Source organism: Pollachius pollachius (genome assembly GCF_949987615.1).
Source record: "Pollachius pollachius genome assembly, chromosome: 14".
In the NCBI taxonomy this organism is placed as follows: Eukaryota; Metazoa; Chordata; class Actinopteri; order Gadiformes; family Gadidae; genus Pollachius; species Pollachius pollachius.
Genome location: NC_136947.1, coordinates 2539604 through 2561939, shown reverse-complemented (window position 1 = coordinate 2561939; position 22336 = coordinate 2539604). Strand labels below are relative to the sequence as shown.

The following is a 22336-nucleotide window of genomic DNA, read 5'->3' as shown; positions in this document are numbered from 1 at the left end:
CACACACATGCACGCATGCATGAACACACTCAAACACCAAGAAATACAGAAGTAGATGCCCCTTTAGTCACCATGTCTTACATGGAAGTGCTTACTATAGTGGTCTTAAGTGGAATGGAATGTGTATGCCACAACTACTTGTGGCATACTGCTTTTATCAAGAATTTCCTTGTTTTGATTTGAATCCAATATGCATACAAAATGTGTATGTATATATGTACGGCATGTATATACAGTATGTATGTACATATGTATGTTGGTATACGTACATCTGTATGTTGGTATGAAGCTTTGCTTTGTTGGTGTGTACATTTGAATGGATGGACAGATGAATGGTGGAAGTACTGACAGAGGGTGGCAGCAATTGTCACACAGATCCCTAATATTGCCCTGATTAAAATGCTTTTAGTCCCGGCAGAGCGGCTGTCATTCAAGGAGCTGGGATGGACATATTCAGAGTGACAAGAGTGCTGCTCTCTAAAGCCAATAAGTTATCCTTCAGCTTCTTGGTTCCCAGGAGAGAATGCATCCATCAGTGTCCTTATCACCCGTCTCCACCCCCCCCCTACACCAACCCACCCTCTCGATCTTGACAATTCATTTAATTCTGCGTTGAAGTTGGAGCACCACCGGAGGCTAGGTGCTGCTAAAGATATTTATGTGAGTGAGGTAAAAGAGATATAAGATGCCCAGAGAGGTTTAATGTTTATCTTTGTACGCCATCAATAATTCAGGGGCAGGGCCTTGATGGCACTCTCACACAGTGATTCAGTTTAACACAAAGGAACACAACAAGTTAAGCACAAGACAACTCCCAACAAGCACGACAAGAGTTTTTGGTTAGGTCTGCGTGTGTGTGTGTGTGTGCGAACCTTGTTTGTTTGTATTCAAACTAAATAGAAAATAATAGAGATACATCCTTATTGCAATGTAGATTGTATTTCATGTGTACTTATAGACACAACTAAAACATTTAGAGAGTTGTTTGAAGATAGAGTGAAGAGGAAAAACGCTTTAGTGGAAACACATTGACAGCTTGAAAAGGACCTGTTATTGAATAACAAGACTGAGATGGCAATATTTGAATTATATCCCATACACAAATATGTATTCAAACTGTAACATTTAGTGCCCCGTTCCTGTTTGATATTTCTTTTACTGTACTTCAGAGATTCAATTTGCTGAAAAATTCAATAAGGGCTTTCAAAGCCTGTATTGAGAGGGAAAAGCTCAGTTCCATGAGTTCTTAGTTCACTCTTTGTGAATCTTCTCTCTTTCAGGGGTGATCTGAGTGGAGCATGTAACAGTTGTGTCCAGTGTTCTGAACGGTTTCTCAGAAACAACTGGGTAATTGCACAACCAGTATGTTCAGATGCAGCTACAGATAAAGACAGCTATATTTATACAGGCTTCTTCATTAATGTTTCTTGTTGCCGAGCATGTTGAATTGTTGTTGGCCAACTCCGGCCAACATGCTTTGGGGCTTTTTCATCGCAATGACCACCTACCGTTTCGCAAGTATAGGAGCACAGGATGGTAGCAATGGTTTTAGTCATTGTTTAGTAATTGACCGTTAAAATGATTAGTCATTATGGGATGACATAGCTGTGTTTGATTTCTCATGCGAGACATGGCAAAACATTTCTGATTAGCCTATGCTACGGTATATTTACGTCTATTTAGACATTACTAAAACTCTCTCAAGTCATCTCAAAATGGTATCACCAACAGAAAATCCCATTATGATTTCTGATGTACAAGCCCTGAAGCTGGTGTTTGGTGTTTGTTGGAGCTGTGGTCGAGCACCTTTAGAAGAGGCAGGGTTCAACCCCCTGATTGATTTCCCTACAACCATTCTTTTTTCAAACAAGCAGCAAGCATCTGTTAGAAACCTGGTAAAATGCCCATCATTTAGCCCTCCGTTTAGCCGTTTAGAAGGCATCTGCTTGGCCAGAGTGTAGCTGCGTAAACATAACGGATGGAGAACATGCACAGTTTCCTCTACACACTGCGTGTTGTGTCCTATTAGCATAGGTCAGCGTGTCATCTTGAAAAGACAGGTGCATTTCATCTTTTAATGTGGAAATCTGCAGCCTTGGGTTGCATATTTGTCTAGTGAGCCTTCAACGGAACTGAAACCATTCAATCGTTTTGATTGCATGGGTTTAATACAGTTGTGATGCCAACCAGACGCTACCTAAAAAAGCAGCTTTTCGACTGTCAATTTAAAAGAACATTAGATAATGAAATGGCTCTGTTTTTGATACAAAGGAAATAGATAAATATATGTGGCTGACACCCTAGGGTGAGAAATATGCTTTAAGTAGTAGTCGTGCAATATTTCTCCTTTATTGTCTTTTATGAAAATGCATGAAGGAGAAATGTGGGGCTATCAAGGAATTCTAATGAAGTCAAGGGGGGCAGGCCTTGGGTGTGAACAGATCTAATGGAGGCTGGTTTTACATATCCTGCCTGAAAAAGATGACGCCCCTTGTACTGCCTCCAAAAACTCCAAAATCAAATGCCACTGTCGTTTGAGTTGTGACTAGTAGCTCTGCCAAACATAAATGGTCACACTTTACAATAAGGGAACATTAATAAACCATTCATTTAACGTTGATTATCATTAGCTAATGCAGTAATAAACATTAACAGTTCATTTAACTGTTAACTAATGGTCTAGTTATCAGTTAATGACGGTGTTCATTTTTTATGAATGATACTAAGGTTAGGGTGTTCATGTGAGCTGACGTATTCATGCATCCATTAGTTAATAGGATTAGGTTTAACCCTAACCCTTAGCCTAACCCTTATGCTATGCTTATGACTGCATGAACCAACAAATTAATGGAAAATGAATGTACCCTTATTGTACATTGTTAGGGTCCTTCTATTCTTGTACATTTTATTCTGACATATTATAGTCCCTGTGTGTACCATTAGAAAGTCAGGCGTGTATCACCATGGTAGACGGTACCTGGAGATAGGTAGACCATGAATCCTCATTGTAGATGGATTTCACAGGGGCGCCCAGACTTCGTCGGGAGGGAGTGAAGGGGCCGTCTTGTAAAGGCCAGGTCCCTCTAAACATCGATCACTTTGAAAGAGTTCCCCAGGATGACCTGTTGTGCTGCTGTTAATCGTGGCCGCAATGTTGAGTTTTTAATGAGTTTTTACTGCAGTGTTGCTTAATACTTCGCCATGATATGCACATGCACACCATACTGCGGAAATAACATACCGTTTGCTAAATGAAAGCGTTCTCGTGCACAGGCATAAGATGCTGTCTTTAAACTAGCCCTGACCTTTCTGAGATCTGTTTGTATCTACCCTAAGAAATCCCCAGTAAGATCGTTGCAGGACCATGTATTTTTCCGACGTTTCTGTCTGGATTTGACCAGGAGGTGGAACGAAACAGCTTAAAAGAATACAGGCGGGCAGAAACACAGCAACAGGAGATAGCCAACAGAGACAGGTAGCTGACAAACATAGACAGGAACTAGGCAACCAACATTTTGACAATTTTGTCTCCTAAGTACAAAGGATAAAATACAAATAGAGGTATGGCATGACTACAATAAGCTCTGAGAATTTTCATCTCTTATTCACATTACTGCAGTCCTCATTCCAATTGTCTATAGGTATTGTCTTTGTATGTTTACAAAAATATATTTATACATATGTGAAGAAAACAAATCCATGAAGCCTACTGCCTTTGGGTTGAGTGAGTGTTTCATACGATCTGGATGGGGGGGGAAGTCATCATGGATTGGTCTCAGTGTAACACAAGTGGGCGTACACTCCTGCTGCTTCCCAGCGCTTTGATGTGATTGGCTGGCAAAGGAGCCTTTTTCTTCTGCTTTGATCTCAATTTATATTTCGCAGTAGATGAAAACTATAATGATCTTCAATTATTTGTGGGTTTTATATACTTCATGTGATACACAGCATCAATGCCACCAAATGCATTTAGCATAGTCTTTATGTTTGGGAAACACAGGAGGCGGTGGTTGTGCATAGTTTGAAACGGTGAAGCTGAAGTACCTATGGGCTGAATGGAGTCTGTGTGAGCTGTTGGGATGCAACGTTTTATTATGCTGGTCATGACGACACACATAACTTCCTTCGACGGTGTACACCTCAGGCAGGTAACGTTACCCCATTAAATGCAGAAAGTGATCAGGTGTCTATCCAACCACTGCAACAACATTGGTTCTGCTGGTACCTAAAGTTATGCTTATCAGGGAGAAAGCCGAGACCACCAGTGATGGGCTAGAATATTAATACAGACAAGCCATGCATCTTAGATGCCTGGTGTATTCTGCATTCAACACGGACTATGACTTAGAGTTCAGTGTCTCATTATAGCCAGGTAGAGTTATCGAAACGTGTTTGACCAACGTTTTTATTGGGGTTTGATTAAAATGTAAAATAATGGATCTATAAATGAGATGAAGCGATTTCTTTATGTGGCGGTGAGAATGCTGTCAGGAGGACATCAGGGCTTCTGTAGATTTAGCATGCAGGTCATGCCCAACTGTACATTTGCCAAATTGGATTGTTCAAGATAAGGTGCTGGGTTGGTACATTTTTTGCATTTTGGATGTTGGCAGCTCCAGCTTTATCGTGAACTGTCACAAGAACAACCCTTGCATTATAACTTCTCCACCAATTAAAAAACGGTAACTCTTCATATTCTATGAATTCAACATTGATTCATTTGTTGCCACTTTAAATGAAGTGCGGCATAAAGTTGGCATGAATGGAATGTGATTAAAATAATGATGGTTAATTATAATTTATTATATAATATATATTAAAATCATTGCGTAAAGCAATCAGAAGGTATTTCATTATTATTTATGATATAATTTAATAATTTAAAAATAACCAGTCAACATCGACAACTTGTTAGTTTAAAGAAAGTTCATGTTCATCGAATTATATTTATGATCTCTATCTAAAAACATAACAAGCAATTATGTTGTACAAATGATGATTCTGATGTGGATTTCCTTTATCTTTATTTATTGCATTTATAAATTTAGTTTCCTGCAGGGGATTCAATCTGTGTATTCTAATTGGCTCACCTCACCCGTTCTGACTGCATTTTAAAGTATGTCATTAATACGTTTATTAATGGCAACTGTCATGCCTACAGAATAAAACCTACTTAAGGAGAAGGCTACCTGGAAAAACAAGATTTTAGTTTTGAATTTTTAATTCTAGTTCATAAAATCCCATGGTCCCATAAAACAATGGTCAATAAATAATCATACATATAAAATTTAGATGCTGATATTTCATCTCCACTAACCTACACTAAAAACATTTACATTAAAGCCCTTATCTCAAAATGACATATTTCCTACAGTGGAGCATTTTTCTGAAGTTTGCTAGATATCTGGTACAAACATAGCATCTCCCATACAGCTTCCATAAAAACATTGCTTGGAATTCATAGAGGTCTTGTGTGCTGTTTTGTGGTAGTGAAGCACTTTTCTTATTTATTTTATATTTTTTAAGGTGTTTTTGGAATAATACAATAAAAAAAACCCTGTGCCTTTGTTAGCACTCAGTTACTTGGCACAGCAAAAAAGAGAAAATGACTAACTTACTCCAGCAAAAGAGGACGGTTTTTGGTTTGCTGTTGGAGTTTGCTGTCTGCAAATACGACCGCATAATGGATGCTGTGTCAGGCTTTTCCAGTAATGCTTCCTTATTACTATAAAACAGTTTTATCATCCATGGAAATACAATCTGTTGTCTCCTGAGGGCTGCAACAATGGACACGGTCTGTGTCTGCACACATGAAACACTCTCGCCACACCCTCCCTAAAGTTTATGTAAATTGCACATTTCAATGTCAGGTTTGTGATGACATTCAACATGCAAAAGGGTGGTTGTGGGATGCCCGCAGTACTTACCGTGCGTCGACTTAGATGTGGACTGGTATGCCACGAAGTTATAATAAAATAATACATCTGATGCAGGTTGACGATTAGGAACCCACAGATTATACACCGCAAAAGTAATAACAATGAAGCAATTCTGCTTTTGGAACGTTTATTCATGCTGATCGAACAAATGCAACACATGTGGCAATAGCATTCCTGTGAGATTTTCATAGTCTGTTAGGTGGAATAATATAGCACAGCTACCAACACATCATTTGTCAAACACATTACAGTCTTCTTTAGGTAGATGAATATCAACGCAATGCTGCTTAAAAAAACGACAAGTATATTTTTCAAGGAGTCACGCCATTGATGGGTTCATCAATCAGGGACTCATGCCATCGTTGACAGAGTTGCCGTTGCCTCCATTTTATTTGGATGAGACAGTTTATTCTGTACCGAACACCATCCATCTAAGTCAGGCAAAAGCAACGCTCCATTGTATGGACGTGTTGTTTTTCAGTGGTTTGCTTTTGTGATTTAATGTTATTGGTAAACTAACTTGGATCCAGCAGTCCTACTCTGTAATAGCAGAAATACTGGGGGGAGATGGCACTGAACCTGGGCCGGAAACCAAAAACTGCAAGGGGCAGGTTTACGACTTGTTTCATTATGGGGAGGATAAAAAAATCGGTATACGATTTCAAAATGGGATTTAACAAGGTTATTTCTACAGTGGCCAGTCTACGTACACAATTGATTAGAAACCTTTACAGACCCTTTTTTACAGTGTTCTATTGCTGGCTGCGTTTGATTCCGCCAATTACCTGCTCACAGATCCCTGCCTCCAGCCACATGAATGGTCGAAAAAAATATGAAGCAAAATGAATGTGAAACGTTGTGATCATGTGTGATCAGGTATGAATCTAAATTCTGATTTGTAAGACTATTGTTAGCCTTGCCATTAAATTTCTTCCTTCAATTGAAAATCCAATATGCGACTAGACCAGAAACACTGCCTTAATTGTATTCCACACTTATTTCTGAGGATGCAGTGATACACAATCCAATCCAAGGAACGAAGTTAGAAGATTAGCCTTCGAAAGAACATAAACAGACAGACAATCCAACATGTGTACTGCCTGTTCTAGTGTTCATGATCTATCACTGCCATTTACCATTTACAATGTGTTGACTGCAGCAATCGTTACTTTGGCTGCCGATTGACGGAAACCGTTTATCTTACAACAAAAACTGATGCAGCAGCATCATCTATTATGACAGATGCTAAAAGAATTTATGTGCAAACATAAAACTACATGCCACAAGTTCAGAAAAGCGCATAGTGGCAATGATTGACTGAGAATTAAAAAAAAGTATGAGGTTGAATCCTGTCTCCCAAGTTTGGTATTAGTGGGGGTTTTTCATTTGTTGTTGCGAATAAAACAACCCAAATTGGGTTAGAAAGCGTGATTCCCTGGGTTTAAAGAGTTGTGCATGGATTGCGTTTTATTCCGTGGACATTTAGTAACGTATACATATATCTGAACAATAGCAAAAAAAGTCGAATAGCGGGGCTTTTAACTAATTAAGAAGGCATATTAATCTTGTGTGGTTCTTCCAATTTGTATATATATTTTATCACACCCATTTCACTCTCTCTTGGGTAATTAAGTGGTGTATTTCTCCAATGGATTTACATAAATATCAAATTATAAATCCTGCTGAATGTTCCGGTATAACTGATCCGTGCGTCGCCATCGGAATTCCAAGCACTTACACGACACATTTCCCCCGACGCTCAGTGGAATTCTCCATTTCTTTGGAGATGAGAGAAGAGAGGTTTTTTTCTTTTTCTCTTTTAAACGCTGACTTGCTGGGGTTCTTGTTTTTTTTTTCTGTTTCCCTTTTGATCATTTCATTAGCTGGTAGCTCTTGTTCCACGCTGACTCCCACAGAGCCCAACAGCGAGTGTGAACAAGCCCTCACAGAAGGCTGATGGGTTTCCGAGCACTTCAAATAATTATATATACTATATATATATATATATATATATATATATATATATATTTTTGTATGTGCTGTATCTTTCAGAGAGCTGCTCATCATTGCTTACTCTCATGCGTTGTACTTCTTAAGACGTGTATCTGATATTTCGATCTGGTATTTGAAGACATAGGTTCACCAGGATGTGTTGGGGGGTATTCGTTCGCATGACATCTATATATAATATTCTAAAGTCAGAAGCCGAAACCCAGGGCATTTGGCAATAGTTCAAACGCAATTTAATGTGAATACGACTCAAAATGATACAATGAACACACATGACATCATCAATTGGTTTACTAATGTCCAATGTATGTTTACGAACATCAACAATGAAACTAATTTGAATTCTATAATTAGGTACTTCTAACTTGTACAAAGTATAGAACATATCAGTGCTTTGTAAAACCCCATATGGCTCCCATGATGAGTAAATTCTTGCACACTGCCATAGCCTCAAGCAGGGATGTTTTCTGTCTCAGTGTTTACGTTGCTTTTCACAGCCAAAACGGAAGGCAGTGCTGGCGCTCTCTCTGTAGTTGTTAGCCACCGGGCTAAAGAGGTTGCTGCTAATGCCGAGGCCTCCAGACCGGGTCCGTTCTCACCGCAGCGTCCCGCTGAGAGCTACCCATTAGCTGGAAGACATTAGCAGGGATATAGGGCTCCTTTGATCATCCAAAATAAGACAAAGTAGATCTCTCACAACCAGCATAGCCTCAACTGAGATAAATCCAAGCCTCAACTAGTTCCCGTTTTAATGCGGCGTCTCCGGGTCACTTCTTATGAAGGAGCTCTTTCCAGCCAGAGGAGGGGATTGCACTGTTGTTGTGTGGTTCATCTTTAAGGTGGACAGGTGCCAACTGCTGTAAAGGTAATTCTACTCTGACGGGACAGAGGGTGTTCCAGTGCAGTTAAGACAATACACAGTTGAACGATGGAGTTTATTTTAGGTTAATTATCGTCTATCATCAGCGATAGAGTGAGAGAGAGAGCGAGAGAGAAAGAAAGAGAGAGAGAGCGAGAGCGAGAGAGAGAGCGAGAGAGAAGGAGAGAGAGAGATAAAGAGAGAGCGAGAGAAAGAGAGAGAGAGAGAGAGAGAGAGAGAGAATGCCACTTGAGTTCATCAACCACCCTTCCTAAATGAGCCTAGGTCCAATGCTCTAATTAAAGTCTCTCTACCATAGCAGCACTCTGTCTGGCATTTGTGAGTCCAGTGACTCCTAGTTTATAATGAAGGACTATTCCACTTCTAAGTCCGGACAATCCTGAACTATGTCTAAATATTGATATTGTTTGTTGTGTTTATGACAAAAAGTAACATTTGTAAAAGTTTGGAGCATGGCATGACCATAATTAGCATTCTCATTCCACTAAGCCCACATATACAAAAAGACTAATGTGTTGCTTCTATTAAGCCTCTGATTAACTATGTGCTTAAATAATGAGCCAATTAATTCAGACCTAGAGGACCCCATGCTATGCCTGCCCCTGGACGTAATTATCACGGTAGAAATATGCATTTCAGAGAGATGCATTGTTCTTTATGCAAGCGAGCAAACAAACACTTTCATGTACAACACAACAAAGATTATGTTTTGGAGAGGAGCAGAATGCCTCTCAGGTTTCCGTTTATCGATGTCAGGCCTCAGACCCCTCATAACCTGGCCCCCGCTGTATGAAGGGATGACGTCTTGCCCCTCCCACCGGGTTGCGGCGGAGAGCTTCTCCTTCCCCTTCTGAGGACTATAGGGTGATCTTTTCAACAAGTCAGCGCACACTTGTTAAATCCGTCGATCGGCTTTGTCTTCAATGATTCAACATCTAATCGTGTAAATCCATGTTGTTAAGTACACGCAACAACTCAAAGGATAAACTGCATCAAACCATCCTGTATGGCAGAATATAACTTTGACATACTGTCTCCCTTATCCCCTCAGCACCTTTACGTTGATGCGAGCTGTCGATATTTCCTGCGCTGACATTTCCCTCAGAGAAATTCAACCTTCTTCCTCAACTGCCCCCGCCCCCCTTCCTACCTTCAAGAAGAAGGCAGCATTCCTTTTCTCTCCTTGAGTAGTGCTGTAATGGGCCCATACACCTCCCGAGCTCCAGGCCTGGGCTGTTGGCTGAACAGAGGAACAGACGTGCCGTGACGCAACCCCTTCGGAGCATGACCTATTTTGCACTTAACGGATATGTTGTAATACACTGTAATACCAACCACTGTCAAAAGGGTCCAAACTTCCACACAAAAGTAGAACAAACAAATTCACAAACCAAAGGCTCAAAAAGAAATACTTTTGTTCTGAAGAATGAAGACGAGACACAGAAGCAAGTAGAGGGAAGGGAAGTTTAGTACGACCTCATCCATACGCCTCCACCCGTCAATCTATTCATCCGTCCGCCTTTTCCGCACCATGCAATTACGTTTCGTAAGAGGTTCCCATTAAAACACGAAATTACGATAACAACAATAATAATGATGGTACATTTGTATCGATGTTTATCTGCCATGGTGGGTGGATCAATATAGAGTTTTAAAGTTGAACCTTCAGCCCGTGTGCCAATGCAAACATCTTTACATGACTTCTGTTATACCAACAAACCACTTGCAGCGCCGCTTATCTGCTCCGTCTTGGCATTAACACCGCCCTGCAACGTTATATATATCATCTATGCATGACGTCAAAGTGTGTAACTAATGTATGGCCCATATGGGCAATTTCCCCCCCGTTAGCCAATTTATAGCGTGTCTCTTTCTATCTTTAAAGGCCACAGTCTTCCCTCATCTTTATGTTTTCTCGTAGAGTTTATTACTGTACCCAGCGTCTCTGACACCTCCGTTGTTCCTCTTTATAAGATAGAGCCGCTGTAATCCTAACTCAGAGAATTCCCGGACGCTGATGGCTTGAATGTACTTCTCTCTACGCTGCACGTAATGAAACATACCTAAAGACGTGCATTCCACAATTTATAGATTTATTTTATCCATCCGAAAAAACGGCACACGTGTGAGCTTGTGAACGATTGTCGGTATACTGCGGTGAAAAACAAATATCTCACACAAGTGTATAATGGTTTCCGCCTCATTATCCAGCATTACCGGCGGTGTGTTGTCGTGAGCGGTTCAGTAACTCAGGGAGAGCGACACAACCACCATTACTGCACTGCTGTGAGTGAGAGAGTGACTGAGTGACTGAGTGAGCGGGCCAACGATTGAGTGAGTGAGTGAGTGAGCGAGTGAGTGAGTGAGTGAGCGAGCGAGTGAGTGAGTGAGTGAGTGGAACGCTCCTGTTGTTGGTAAAGGCTCGGCCCGTACGTGTGCTCACTGTTGAGGGTTAAAGTCTAAGTGTGGATGGATGGAGCCACTCACCTCTCAGGGTTCCTGACTCCATCACTACGTCCGTAGGCACTTTGTTATTTCTGCCGGGTGGTAAATGTGTCGGTGTGGATGGATCAGCTGGGGGAGAGCAGAGGAGTCTTCTGTCTTTCCAACTCGCTTCTCGTTCTCTCTCTCTCTCTCTCTCTCTCTCTCTCTCTCTCTCTCTCTCTCTCTCTCTCTCTCTCTCTCTCTCTCTCGCCCGCTTTCTCTCTCGCAACACTCTCCGGCCAGTAATGATTTATTTAACATTAACCACTTTTCATATTTGCAGAACCATTAAAAAGTAACACATTAATGATGGATGAGTTGACGGGCTTAAGGAAAGAGGTTTGACCTTCTTCACTGACAATGTTCCATCATTGTTTTCTTATTGACCTCATTTTATTCAATCATGTCTTTCTCTTTATTCCCTTCTTTCTCTCTCTCTCCCCCTCTCTCTCTCTCTTACCACTATGCTTTCAAACCAGAAGTCATAAATGATTCATTCAAATTGATGTGTTGAAAGGCATTTGATGTGAAACCATAATGCAGGACAGATGTTATCTGCATGTCAAAACATTGGAGCCAACTGTTTCTTTCTGGGGGGTTTCTGGGAAAACAGCATCTGTTGATGAATGAATACCTGCAATGTTCAAACTAGAAAATCAATGCAGTCACTTCATCCTGTGTCTTTCATAAACCAAAGAATTAAGCTTTAAGAAAATCACTAATATACTGGGTGGCTTTTGCGGGCGAGCTCTCTTGTAATCCTTAAGCCTCTTCTGTGTACTGAGCATTGTAAACGTAAGTCTTGTTTCTAGGGGTCTGGGGCTCGACAAGAATGTGAATCACAGTCATTGCTTCTTGTCTCTTGAACATGAATATTTAGCAAATGTGGAAACACAAATGGCTGTTTATTTACCGGATGCTGTGCCGTACAAATAGTATTTTTTTTCATGTCATCAATGCGTTGTGTTTAGTTTGTCACATTAAGACCACTTTAACGCATGAGCGTGTGAGTATCTAAGGGACATTTTCGGGAGGCTCACGTGTGTGTGTGTATGTGTGAGTGGTGAGGGGGCGTGCACCACAAGTTCATCAGTGTACTTGTCTTTATAGCTGCCTTCCCATGGCACCATTACCGCCATTGCCTTGACATGTGCGTTGTGGGAATGTGGAGGAAAGGAAAGAGAGCACTGCTGGTTGTGGTGTGTGTGTCCTGTGTATGTCACAGTGTACTTTGATAGTACCCCAGCTACACTGTCCTGACATCAGGTGGTAATCATGACAACCGTCAATCAACGAAGCACGATAAATATCCTCTGACTATGTCCGCCCTTAAGAATCTTATCAGTAAGCCCGCCAAGTCCTGACCCATTCATGTCTCCAACTGGACACAATCACACAGTGAATTTGTGCTCAACAATATATGAATTTGTATACATAATATAAACACAAACGAACAAACACACAATATGTATTCATATTGTGTATATGCTAATGTTTTAAAGTTTTGTGTTAATACAAAATTATCTTACAATCAATCTTTGCTGACATTCCAATTTTAATCTTATTTAAATGACATCTTTCTCACTGAGAAGACTTTAGATGGATCATGAATATGATCATAAACTAAATATCGTCAATGGTATATTGTTTGAAGGCGGTTTCATGCAATGAATAAGATGATTATACATTCAAGTCTCGTACCATATCATAAAAAATTTCAACAGTTTCAATGCTTTTGTAATAAATAGAAGATATAGATTGTTAAAGCTATACTATATGCCAAATGTAGAAATTACAAAAACATATGGGTCGAGGAACTCAATCTATTTAACATATTGTTAAATGTAGCGGATTAAAAGATTCTCAGCATTTACCGAAAGGATGAGGTTTCTTAATTAGGATTTGGCTCCAAATGCTCAGTTGAATCATTTTTAATAACCTGATGCTTCTTTCTAATATGTTGGCATTTAATGAAAATGCTCTAAAAACGAAATACTGATCGACCGAGATCATGGAATACATTCCACTGCTCTATGGGTTAGGGGAACGATTTGGGGAAATAATCTAATCGCGATTATTTTGACCAATTTTTTTTTTTTTATTTTCTTTATTATTCAATAAACAAGCAATAAATCATTCTGTAGTATGACTATGGCATCATTGGAAGAGGTCGTGTTGAGATGAATTGATGCATGAATTGATATTATAACATCCTTAGTCAGTAACAGTAAAAATCGCAGCCTTTGCGATTTGCATATTGCATTCTATTAGATTGCGATGTCGGTTTAAATTCGATTAATCGTTCAGCCCTACTATGGATGTAGGCCGATTTCCCGCCCTAACTCTTGGCCTTGTGTTTTGTGATTGGTTGAACAGAGTTGTGTGACAGCCCACTGGTGTCCAACCTGGCGCCGGCGTCCTTCAGAAGCTCGTCCCACTTGTCCAACAGCCACAGTGCAGGCTTTGCGAAGCTCAACAGGAGGGAAGGTAAGAAAAACGTGTCGTACTTTAACAGCTTGAATGTACTTCAGTGCCTGCCATTGATGTAGACAGAGTCTAGAAATAGATGTGTCTCTATATGAAGAGTCTCTCTCTGTATCACACCAAGGCAGCAGCGAGGCCGGCTCCATTATTTTTATGTAAGCAGGTTGTGCGGCGTCAGATAATTCATAGATTAGGTTAATTATCTATAGTCTGATAGAAGGCTAGTAGCGATAGCAATCTCGATGAATGTGGCATTTCGTATCTTTTCCAACCAATCATGTTGCTGGCAGGGATCTGTAAGCGCATAATTGGCTAACAGCAAGCACAACCTCTGCCACATTAGTAAATTAAAATGTTTCTGTAGCCAGCGGGAAGAACAAGCAAAAACATTCAGTCCGCACAGCAACATCCTAAGAAAAAGTGTTCAAATCATCCCGTTGTCGCCTGGCCACCGTAGCAATTCATATTGAAGTACTAAGTACTCTGAAAGCTTAATATTGCCAATAGTAAATGAGTTTCTCCTCAGTAGTACATCTCTGTAGCAAAACAGGAAACAAGCCGTAACTCCGCCCCTTTCAGTTTTTGGTTTCCGGCCCAGGCTCTGAGCCGTCTCCCGACAGAATTCCTGGTATTGAAGGATTGCTGGATCCCAGATTAGTGTGTACAGGATTGACAACAGGATCCAAGAAGTGTTTAGAAGAAGTGTTTAGAAGATTACAAGGCAAATCGAGGTTGGTTCAGTCGTGGGTTTGATAACCCATGAAGTCAAAATCAAAAAATAACAAACACTGAAGCCAGCCGAGGCTTTCTAGCCTAATCCTGAACATGGAGCCTCCACACGGCACAGGCAATCATTATCTAAACTGGAACATAACAAACGCACGGAATAGATAAACCTCTTAGCAAGAGAATTCAACGGAGATAGATGGAAAACAGGAAACAGGCTTTGTCTGCAGCCGCATAGGCCCGCTGATGGCAGCTTTACAGCCGTAGCAGGCTGAAAGCTTTGGTCTGCTTCCCGAATCTCATGTGTCTGGCTTAGTGGATAAAAGTGGCTCACCGTCATTGGGGTGGCCTGACTATATGAGATCAACTATATCAGGCCATCCTGGTCTGAAGAGGGAAACCAGTGGGGACATAAACATCAGTGGCTCTCCAGATCCCTGGTTATCTTTATCCAAGGCTTATCTTGTACTCTAGGCCACTTTAGCATTGGGGAGGCCGCGCAGAATTCCTAAGGATTTAAATATCGAAGTGGCCTCTTCCGCCACCCCCCCTCATCACATCACATGTCCATCTGGACCACCTGGACCAATGGGAGTCAGTTATTGCCAGTCAGGATCTGAGGAGGACAAAGAGCGCCGAGATGGATGCGAGCCACGTGTGTGTGTGTGTGTGTGAGATGAAAAAACGCCCAGCCCTCTGATTGTGGCTACATCTGGTGGATCCACAGCCAGACAGAACTCACATCTGTGCCCCGTTTATCTTCAGCATTTCATTGGTCTTTCGCTGCCAAAAAGTGGGCAAAGGCTCAAAGAAAAAGAGAGGCAACGAGGCAAAGACAAGTGGACTGAAACCGTACTAGAAGCTCTATTGGGGTTGATTTAGTAGTGAACGACTTGTAATTGTTATCATTCACACTTATGGACCTGGTTTACAACCTTCGCGGGTGTATTCCTCCGCTCCAAAGCATATTGCCAGGTTCATTGATCCATCTTCTTTCTAGGCCTCAGCATAGGCAAGACGCACAGAAGCTTTCCCTGCCCTCCCCAGTGCGATGGAGAAGCCTTGCATTGCAGCCTGCAGGACAACGCTGCTGTGTTCCAGGCCAGGCTTGTGCGTGCATTTCAGCATCGCTGTGATCTTGCGTCATCTCTACTCCCTCTTTTATCTCCTTGTCTTCTCGTTTTCTAAATGAAATCCTAAAGCATTCTTTAGAAGAAGGAATGATGCCTTGTGGTTATCCCACTACGACATGTCGGATGTCACTGATTGGACCGTGTTGCCCTGAGTATTTAGCTGGATTGTGTTAGATCATGTATTCCTCTTGTTGCAAAGGGTGGTATCTGTGTCTTCCTATCTATGTTGAGAAGCACTCAAACAATTTAATGAAAGGCAATTACACTTTGTCCTCAACTGAACTTGAGCAAGTCACATCATTGGAGCTTTTTTTGGTAGCACTTTGTTTTGTGGTTGATATTTGATTGGCATTTCAATCCAAATGCACAACTTGCACTCTAAAAATACACAACACACACGCGCACCCACGCACACAAACCCACAGTCACACACGCATACACTCACACACCGTACACGCACACACACATACCGTACACATGCACACACACATGCGCATTAACGATTGCACTTTAATATGCGATACATTACAATTTAATGTGCAGCCCCTTATACAATATATATACTCAGAGATCTATAATAAGAGACACATAATCTATGAATGCCAGGCGCTTTTTCAGACCTCATTGTGTTGGAATGATCAATTCACAGAGTGCACACAGTAACACTCACACACACGCACGTATGTACACAGATACATACATGTGTGCGCATGCAAACACGCAGGCACACATGCATACAGGCACATACAAGCACACACTTATTTAACCACACACACAAAAACACATGGATACTCACATATAAACACACTCACACAGGTACACATGCACACAGACACACACGTACACACACACTTTTTTGACCCTTCCACTGAAGTCAGGTTGCTCTCCTGGTGTGCCAATGTGTCTTTGATCTGAGGGAAAGGAGGAATATCCAAAAACTAACATTGCTCAAAATCGGTTTATGCTGCATATTTTCTTTTTGGGGGATATCTTCCAAAGAAGGGAACTGCTCTTCAAGAGAAACATACCTATGGACCTGTGACATCTATATCTCATTAATCCCCAGCATTTTGAGCAACAATAAACAAGATAATCAAACGGTGCAATCACCTATTCATCCTAAGGGCCTGTTTGTACACTTGAGTCTTTTCAGAGTAACCTGCATGATACTAATCATGCATTCGCAGACGCCAAAGACATGACCTTGAGACAGCTGCTGAGAAAGAAATAAACAATTGAAATGCAGCAAAACAACAACAACCACAACCCAGTATCCTCACAATGTATTTCATCGCTCCCACTGCTTGGGCAGACACTGTGAGAGAATACACACGATTCAAAGAGCACTTTGACCACCAGGCTGGCATCACATCACATAAGTAACAACGATCCATCAGCATCACCAATGATCTGAGGAGGCCGTCCCTCTCAGCATGGCATGCTGTGGGCATTTATAAAAACAGCCGCAGGCGGATCTCAGGCATTTCACTGAACGCCGCCTTGCCACTGGGTCGAAACCAAACATGAAAAACTCTTGAAGTCTGGAAACAGTCGGGTGAGTCGAACAACAACGGCGGCGGCGCCGTTCTGGCCCTGCGGTTGAGACGCCGTTCTGCTCCCCGTCCAATCCGCTCCCACATCAATCTCGCCGACGGCTCGGGAACACGCCGTTTTGATCAGCCATGATATCTTCATTACTCGGGCTGTAAGGTTACACTGCAGCCGGTGGCCGGCGACGCCCGCGGCCACGTTGGGATGGCTGCCTCCCCCATGGGGGGGGGGGTGGAGGTTGGAAGGGGGGATGTTCGGACTCCCTCGCCAGAGGTTGCTAACAGGAAACATATATATATTTATAAACACGTGGCTCAGTCCGAGATGTTTGCAGAACAAATCGATGAATAAATGAATGTCTCCGCACAGCAATTTCCCCACCTCTTCCTTCCAGCACCGTGGGCTGGGATCCTGCCCAGTGTGCCGACTCTCCCAGGAGCGCCCTCGTCCCAGATTTCATTTTACAACTTAATGAATTGATTATCAGGTGCACCCCCCCCCCCCAGAAATAACTACCTGCAGCCTCTGGACCTGGGAACCTTGTGCTGTTGTGCACTGGTCGTCCCATAATCTTTAATGAAAACAAAGTCGTCCCGACTGGGAATTTGGCATCAAGCAACGTGCTTCCGTATGATTAAATGTGATATAAACTGGACAAACCCGAAGTCGTTATATCGAAAAAGCAATTACTTTAGTAAATCCTTTCCGACGGTGTGAGGGATGAGGAGTTCCTCGCAAACGGAGTCAAAAGGGAAAGACATGTGGAGCGTGGATAATTACGCCGACTGATTTCTGTACAACTGGGCCACCTCCTTCAGCTACGGTCCTGTGCGAGTTGAGCATAAGTCCGGAGCAAAGGGCACACCCCGCTCATTAATAACCTCTAGCAGCGGGGAACCGCCATGTGGCTGTCTCAATACTAAATAAAATACTACCCGCATGCCCTTGACCGGGGCATTCACATCAGAAGACGTAGTCACTTCCTGGGTGCTGCTCTGCTGCTCGTAGAGATGGATTCAAAAACTAGAGGAGAAATCCCCTCATCTTGTCTCGTTATCAGGGTTCATCTTATCTCATCATAACGTATCTTAGTATGTGCTACACGTGAACCTCCTAAGGTGGCGCAATTTGATTGGTTCGCTATCTCGGGATATTGGGCAATATCCCATGATTGGGCTATCGTTTTCATCGCAAAATGTCCCGCTTTGTTTGCTAATAAAAACAAATAAATCCCGTCAAAAAGTGTTATCTTGTTTATTTGTGGGGTGTTCACGTGTAGTATACGGGAAGTACTCAAACAGTTATTCACCTCACCTTCGGCGGAGCTTTTTGCACATCTGAGTGTTAGTCGTAGCTTAGTTTGTTTGTTTGTGTCTAATGTGAGACCGAGTAAGGAACGGCGGCCGACTCATCATCCCGGTCATAAATCAAACCTGTCGGACACACCGGCTGCTCTGTGATGGACAGCACCCACTCCGCACCGCTGTGAAACCAATGGTGTGTGAAACAATTGGTCGAGGAAGCGTATGTTTATGAGGAGAGCTGGGCCCGGGCGTGCCTGTATCGATGGATACCCGTGATAACAGTAGGTGTTACCGTGCAGACGACACAAAGTTGAACCAGCCAAACAGAAAAGGAGTGTGATGTCACTGCTTCTGACAGCAGGTGTCGTAAAAAGAAGATCCAAAGCCCCTCATGAGGTATTGATTGGAGGCAAAGGCAATTTTTTAACAACCGCTGCCTTTCGTAAGATAAATGACCTGGTATTTATGTCATTCTATTCGTCCTCGTCATTCTTTCATTGCTTTTGTTTGTAGTTTTTTTCTTCTTAATTGATCTCCTTGCCTCCGTTACTTCCTCTTCTCATTACTCCTCTTTCTCTTACTTCCTCTACTCAGCCTTCGTCACAATTTTTCTTTTCTTTCTTTCTTATCTCGCTCCCTCTGCTCCCGTTCCCGTTTTAACTCAGGCTCCCTGACTCTCCCTTCCTCTCCCTCCCCTCCCTTTCTCTCCCTCCCTCCCACTCTCCCTCCCCTTCCCTCTCCCTCCCTCCCCCTCCCTCCCTCTCCCTTCCTCTCCCATCCTCTCCCTCTTCCTCATTCTCTCCTTCCCTCTCCCTCCCCTTCCCTCTCTCTCCCTTCCCCTCCCTCCCCTGCCTCCCTCTCCCTTCCTCTCCCTCTCCCCCTCTCTCCCTCCCTCCCTCTCCCATCCTCTCCCTCCCTCTCTTCCTCATTCTCTCCCTCCCCTGCCTCCGTCTCCCCCTCCCTCCCTCCCCCTCCCTTCCTCTCCCTCTCTCTCTCTCCCATCCTCTCCCTCCCTCTCCTTCCCTCTCTCCCTCCCTCTCCCTGCCTTCCTCTCCCTTCCCCTCTCTCTCTTCCTTCCTCTCCCTGCCTCTCCCTCCCTTCCTCTCCCTCCCTCTCCCTGCCTTCCTCTCCCTCCCCCTCTCTCCCTTCCCCTCCCTCCCTCTCCCTCCCTCTCTCTCCCTCCCTCCCTCTCCCTCCCCTGCCCCCCTCTCCCATCCTCTCCCCCTCTCTCCCTCCCTTCCCCTCTCCCTCTCTCCCTTCCTCTCCCTCTCCCTCCCCTTCCTCTCCCCTCCCTCCCTCATCTCCCTCCCTTCCTCTCCCTGCCTCCCACTCTCCCCCTCCCTCTCCCTCCCTTCCCCTCTCCCTCTCTACCTCCCTCCCCCTCTCTCCCTCCCTCATTTCCCTCCCTCCCTCTCCCTCCCTCTCCCATCCTCTCCCTCTCTCTCCCCCTCCTCATTTCCCTCCCTCATCTCCCTTCCTTCCTCTCTTCCTCATTCTCTCCCTCCCCTGCCCCCCTCCCTCCCTCTCCCTCCCTCCCTTCCTCTCCCATCCTCTCCCTCCCTCTCCCTCCCTCCCTCATCTCCCTCCCTCCCTCTCCCCCTCCCTCCCTCCCCCTCCCTTCCTCTCCCTCCCTCTCCCTCCCTCTCTCTCCCTCCCTCATCTCCCTCCCTTCCTCTCTCCCCCTCCCTCCCTCTCCCTCCCTCCCTCATCTCCCTCCCTCATCTCCCTCCCTTCCTCTCTTCCTCATTCTCTCCCTCTCCCTCCCTCCCTTCCTCTCCCATCCTCTCCCTCCCTCCCTCCCTCATCTCCCTCCCTCCCTCCCCCTCCCTTCCTTCCTCTCCCTGCCTCTCCCTCCCTCTCCCTGCCTTCCTCTCCCTCCCCCTCTCTCCCTTCCTCTCCCTTCCCCTCCCTCTCCCTCCCTCTCCCTCCCTGCCTCTCTTCCTCATTCTCTCCTTCCCTCTCTCTCCCTGCCTTCCTCTCCCTTCCCCTCTCTCTCTCCCTTCCTCTCCCTCCCTCTCCCTCCCTCCCTCCCTGCCTCTCTTCCTCATTCTCTCCTTCCCTCTCTCTCCCTGCCTCTCCCTCCCTCTCCCTTCCCCTCTCTCTCTCCCTTCCTCTCCCTCTCTCTTCCTCATTCTCTCCTTCCCTCTCCCTTCCTCTCCCTCTCCCATCCTCTCCCCCTTCCTCTCCCTCCCTTCCCCTCCCTTCCTCTCCCTCCTCTTCCTCTCCCCTCCCTCCCTCATCTCCCTCCCTTCCCCTCCCTCCCTCTCCCTCTCTCCCATCCTCTCCCTCCCTCATTTCCCTTCCTCTCTCCCCCTCCCTCCCTCTCTCTTCCTCCCTCCCTTCCCCTCTCTCTCCCTTCCTCTCTCTCCCTTCCTCTCCCTGCCTCTCCCTCCCTCCCCCTCCCTTCCTCTCTCTCCCTCCCTCCCTCTCTCTCTCTCTCCCTTCCTCTCCCTCCTCTTCCTCTCCCCTCCCTCCCTCATCTCCCTCCCTTCCCCTCCCTCCCTCATTCTCTCCTTCCCTCTCCCTCCCTTCCTCTCCCTTCCCCTCTCTCTCTCCCTTCCTCTCCCTCCCCCTCTCTCCCTTCCCCTCCCTCTCTCTCCCTGCCTCTCCCTCCCTTCCTCTCCCTGCCTTCCTCTCCCTCCCTCTCCCTCCCTGCCTCTCTCTCCCTCTCCCTCCCTCCCTCTCTCTTCCTCATACTCTCCTTCCCTCTCTCTCCCTCCCTCCCTCTCCCTCCCTCCCTCCCTCCCTCTCCCTCCTCCCTCTCTCTTCCTCATTCTCTCCCCCTTCATGAAGTAGCTTTTCTGTCTTCACTTTTCTCGATCAATGCTTCTCCTCAGACTCCTCACTTCTTCCCTGGTGTGGGTTCTTTTGTAATTATTAGTTTAACTCTCATCGTCTCTAGTCATATTTGGATTGTCAAAGACTAATTTAGTGAAAACCGTCCGCTGGCAAAATTAGAATCTTTAATATTTCAGCTGCTTTTCTGCAGTCATTCTGACTTGGAGGCTTAATGTATTTCTGAGCTATGGCTTCTGAAAAGGTTTCTCACAATAATATGTTGGGCAGTTGCAATTACAGAGAGAGAGAGTTAATTAATTAATTGGTGTGGTATTGGTATTCATGCAGCAATTTCCACTCATTTGAGTTTTTACTTAATGACAAATACCGGTTAACTGGATACCATTCGAATACCTGTCTAAATATCCCGTGTGGTGACATGTTGTGTGTATTCTCCAGTAACAGCAGCCAATATCAGTATTTAACTGGCAACTCTGCCAAACAATCCAAGAATAAGAAAAGCGACAATGGTGGTGATACACGGCTGGAAAGAATCAACAATAAGGTCCTTTTATATCTTTTATAAACAGACTGCTCAGAGATCCCTTTTTCGTGTTTGCACAAACAGAGGCCGTGACGACCCGCTCAACAAGCCTGAACGACTGTGCTACGGATAAAACTAACCAGGCGCGTCGCCAATGTGGCCTGGGGCTGTGCGACACAGTAGCGGTTGTAGCAACCCCGGCACCTTCTACCTCATCCACTCTGCCCCCGCTGTGATTGGCCGGCGCGTCGATAGGTCAGCGGTGTAAGGGTGTACCGTGCCCTTATCTCGGACATGGCACACATGGGGAGCGCAGTGGCGTTTAATCGGTTGGTGAGGACAGTGATTAGGGACCGGTGAGTAACAGCAGCAGGGGTCTGCGTGTAGCCCACAGCGCCGCCCCACTGGGGCGCTCGGTGGAACGACCAGGATAGCCTGTTTTCCCATCAGTGGCGACAGTGCTAATAGGTGTTCTCGCAGCGCTATTACCTCTAGTGTAAGTG

The 22336-nt window shown here is 44.3% G+C and overlaps 1 protein-coding gene across 1 annotated transcript in view; it reads left to right on the top strand.

Moving 5' to 3' along the window:
* cntnap3 (contactin associated protein family member 3) overlaps nt 1-22336 on the top strand; it is a gene marked incomplete at both ends in the record, with an annotated part of 104580 nt that overhangs the window by 3938 nt on the left and 78306 nt on the right. The window contains one exon of the mRNA XM_079751535.1: nt 13690-13800. Coding sequence (XP_079607661.1) covers nt 13690-13800 — 111 coding nt within the window. The remainder of the gene's footprint in view (nt 1-13689; nt 13801-22336) is intronic.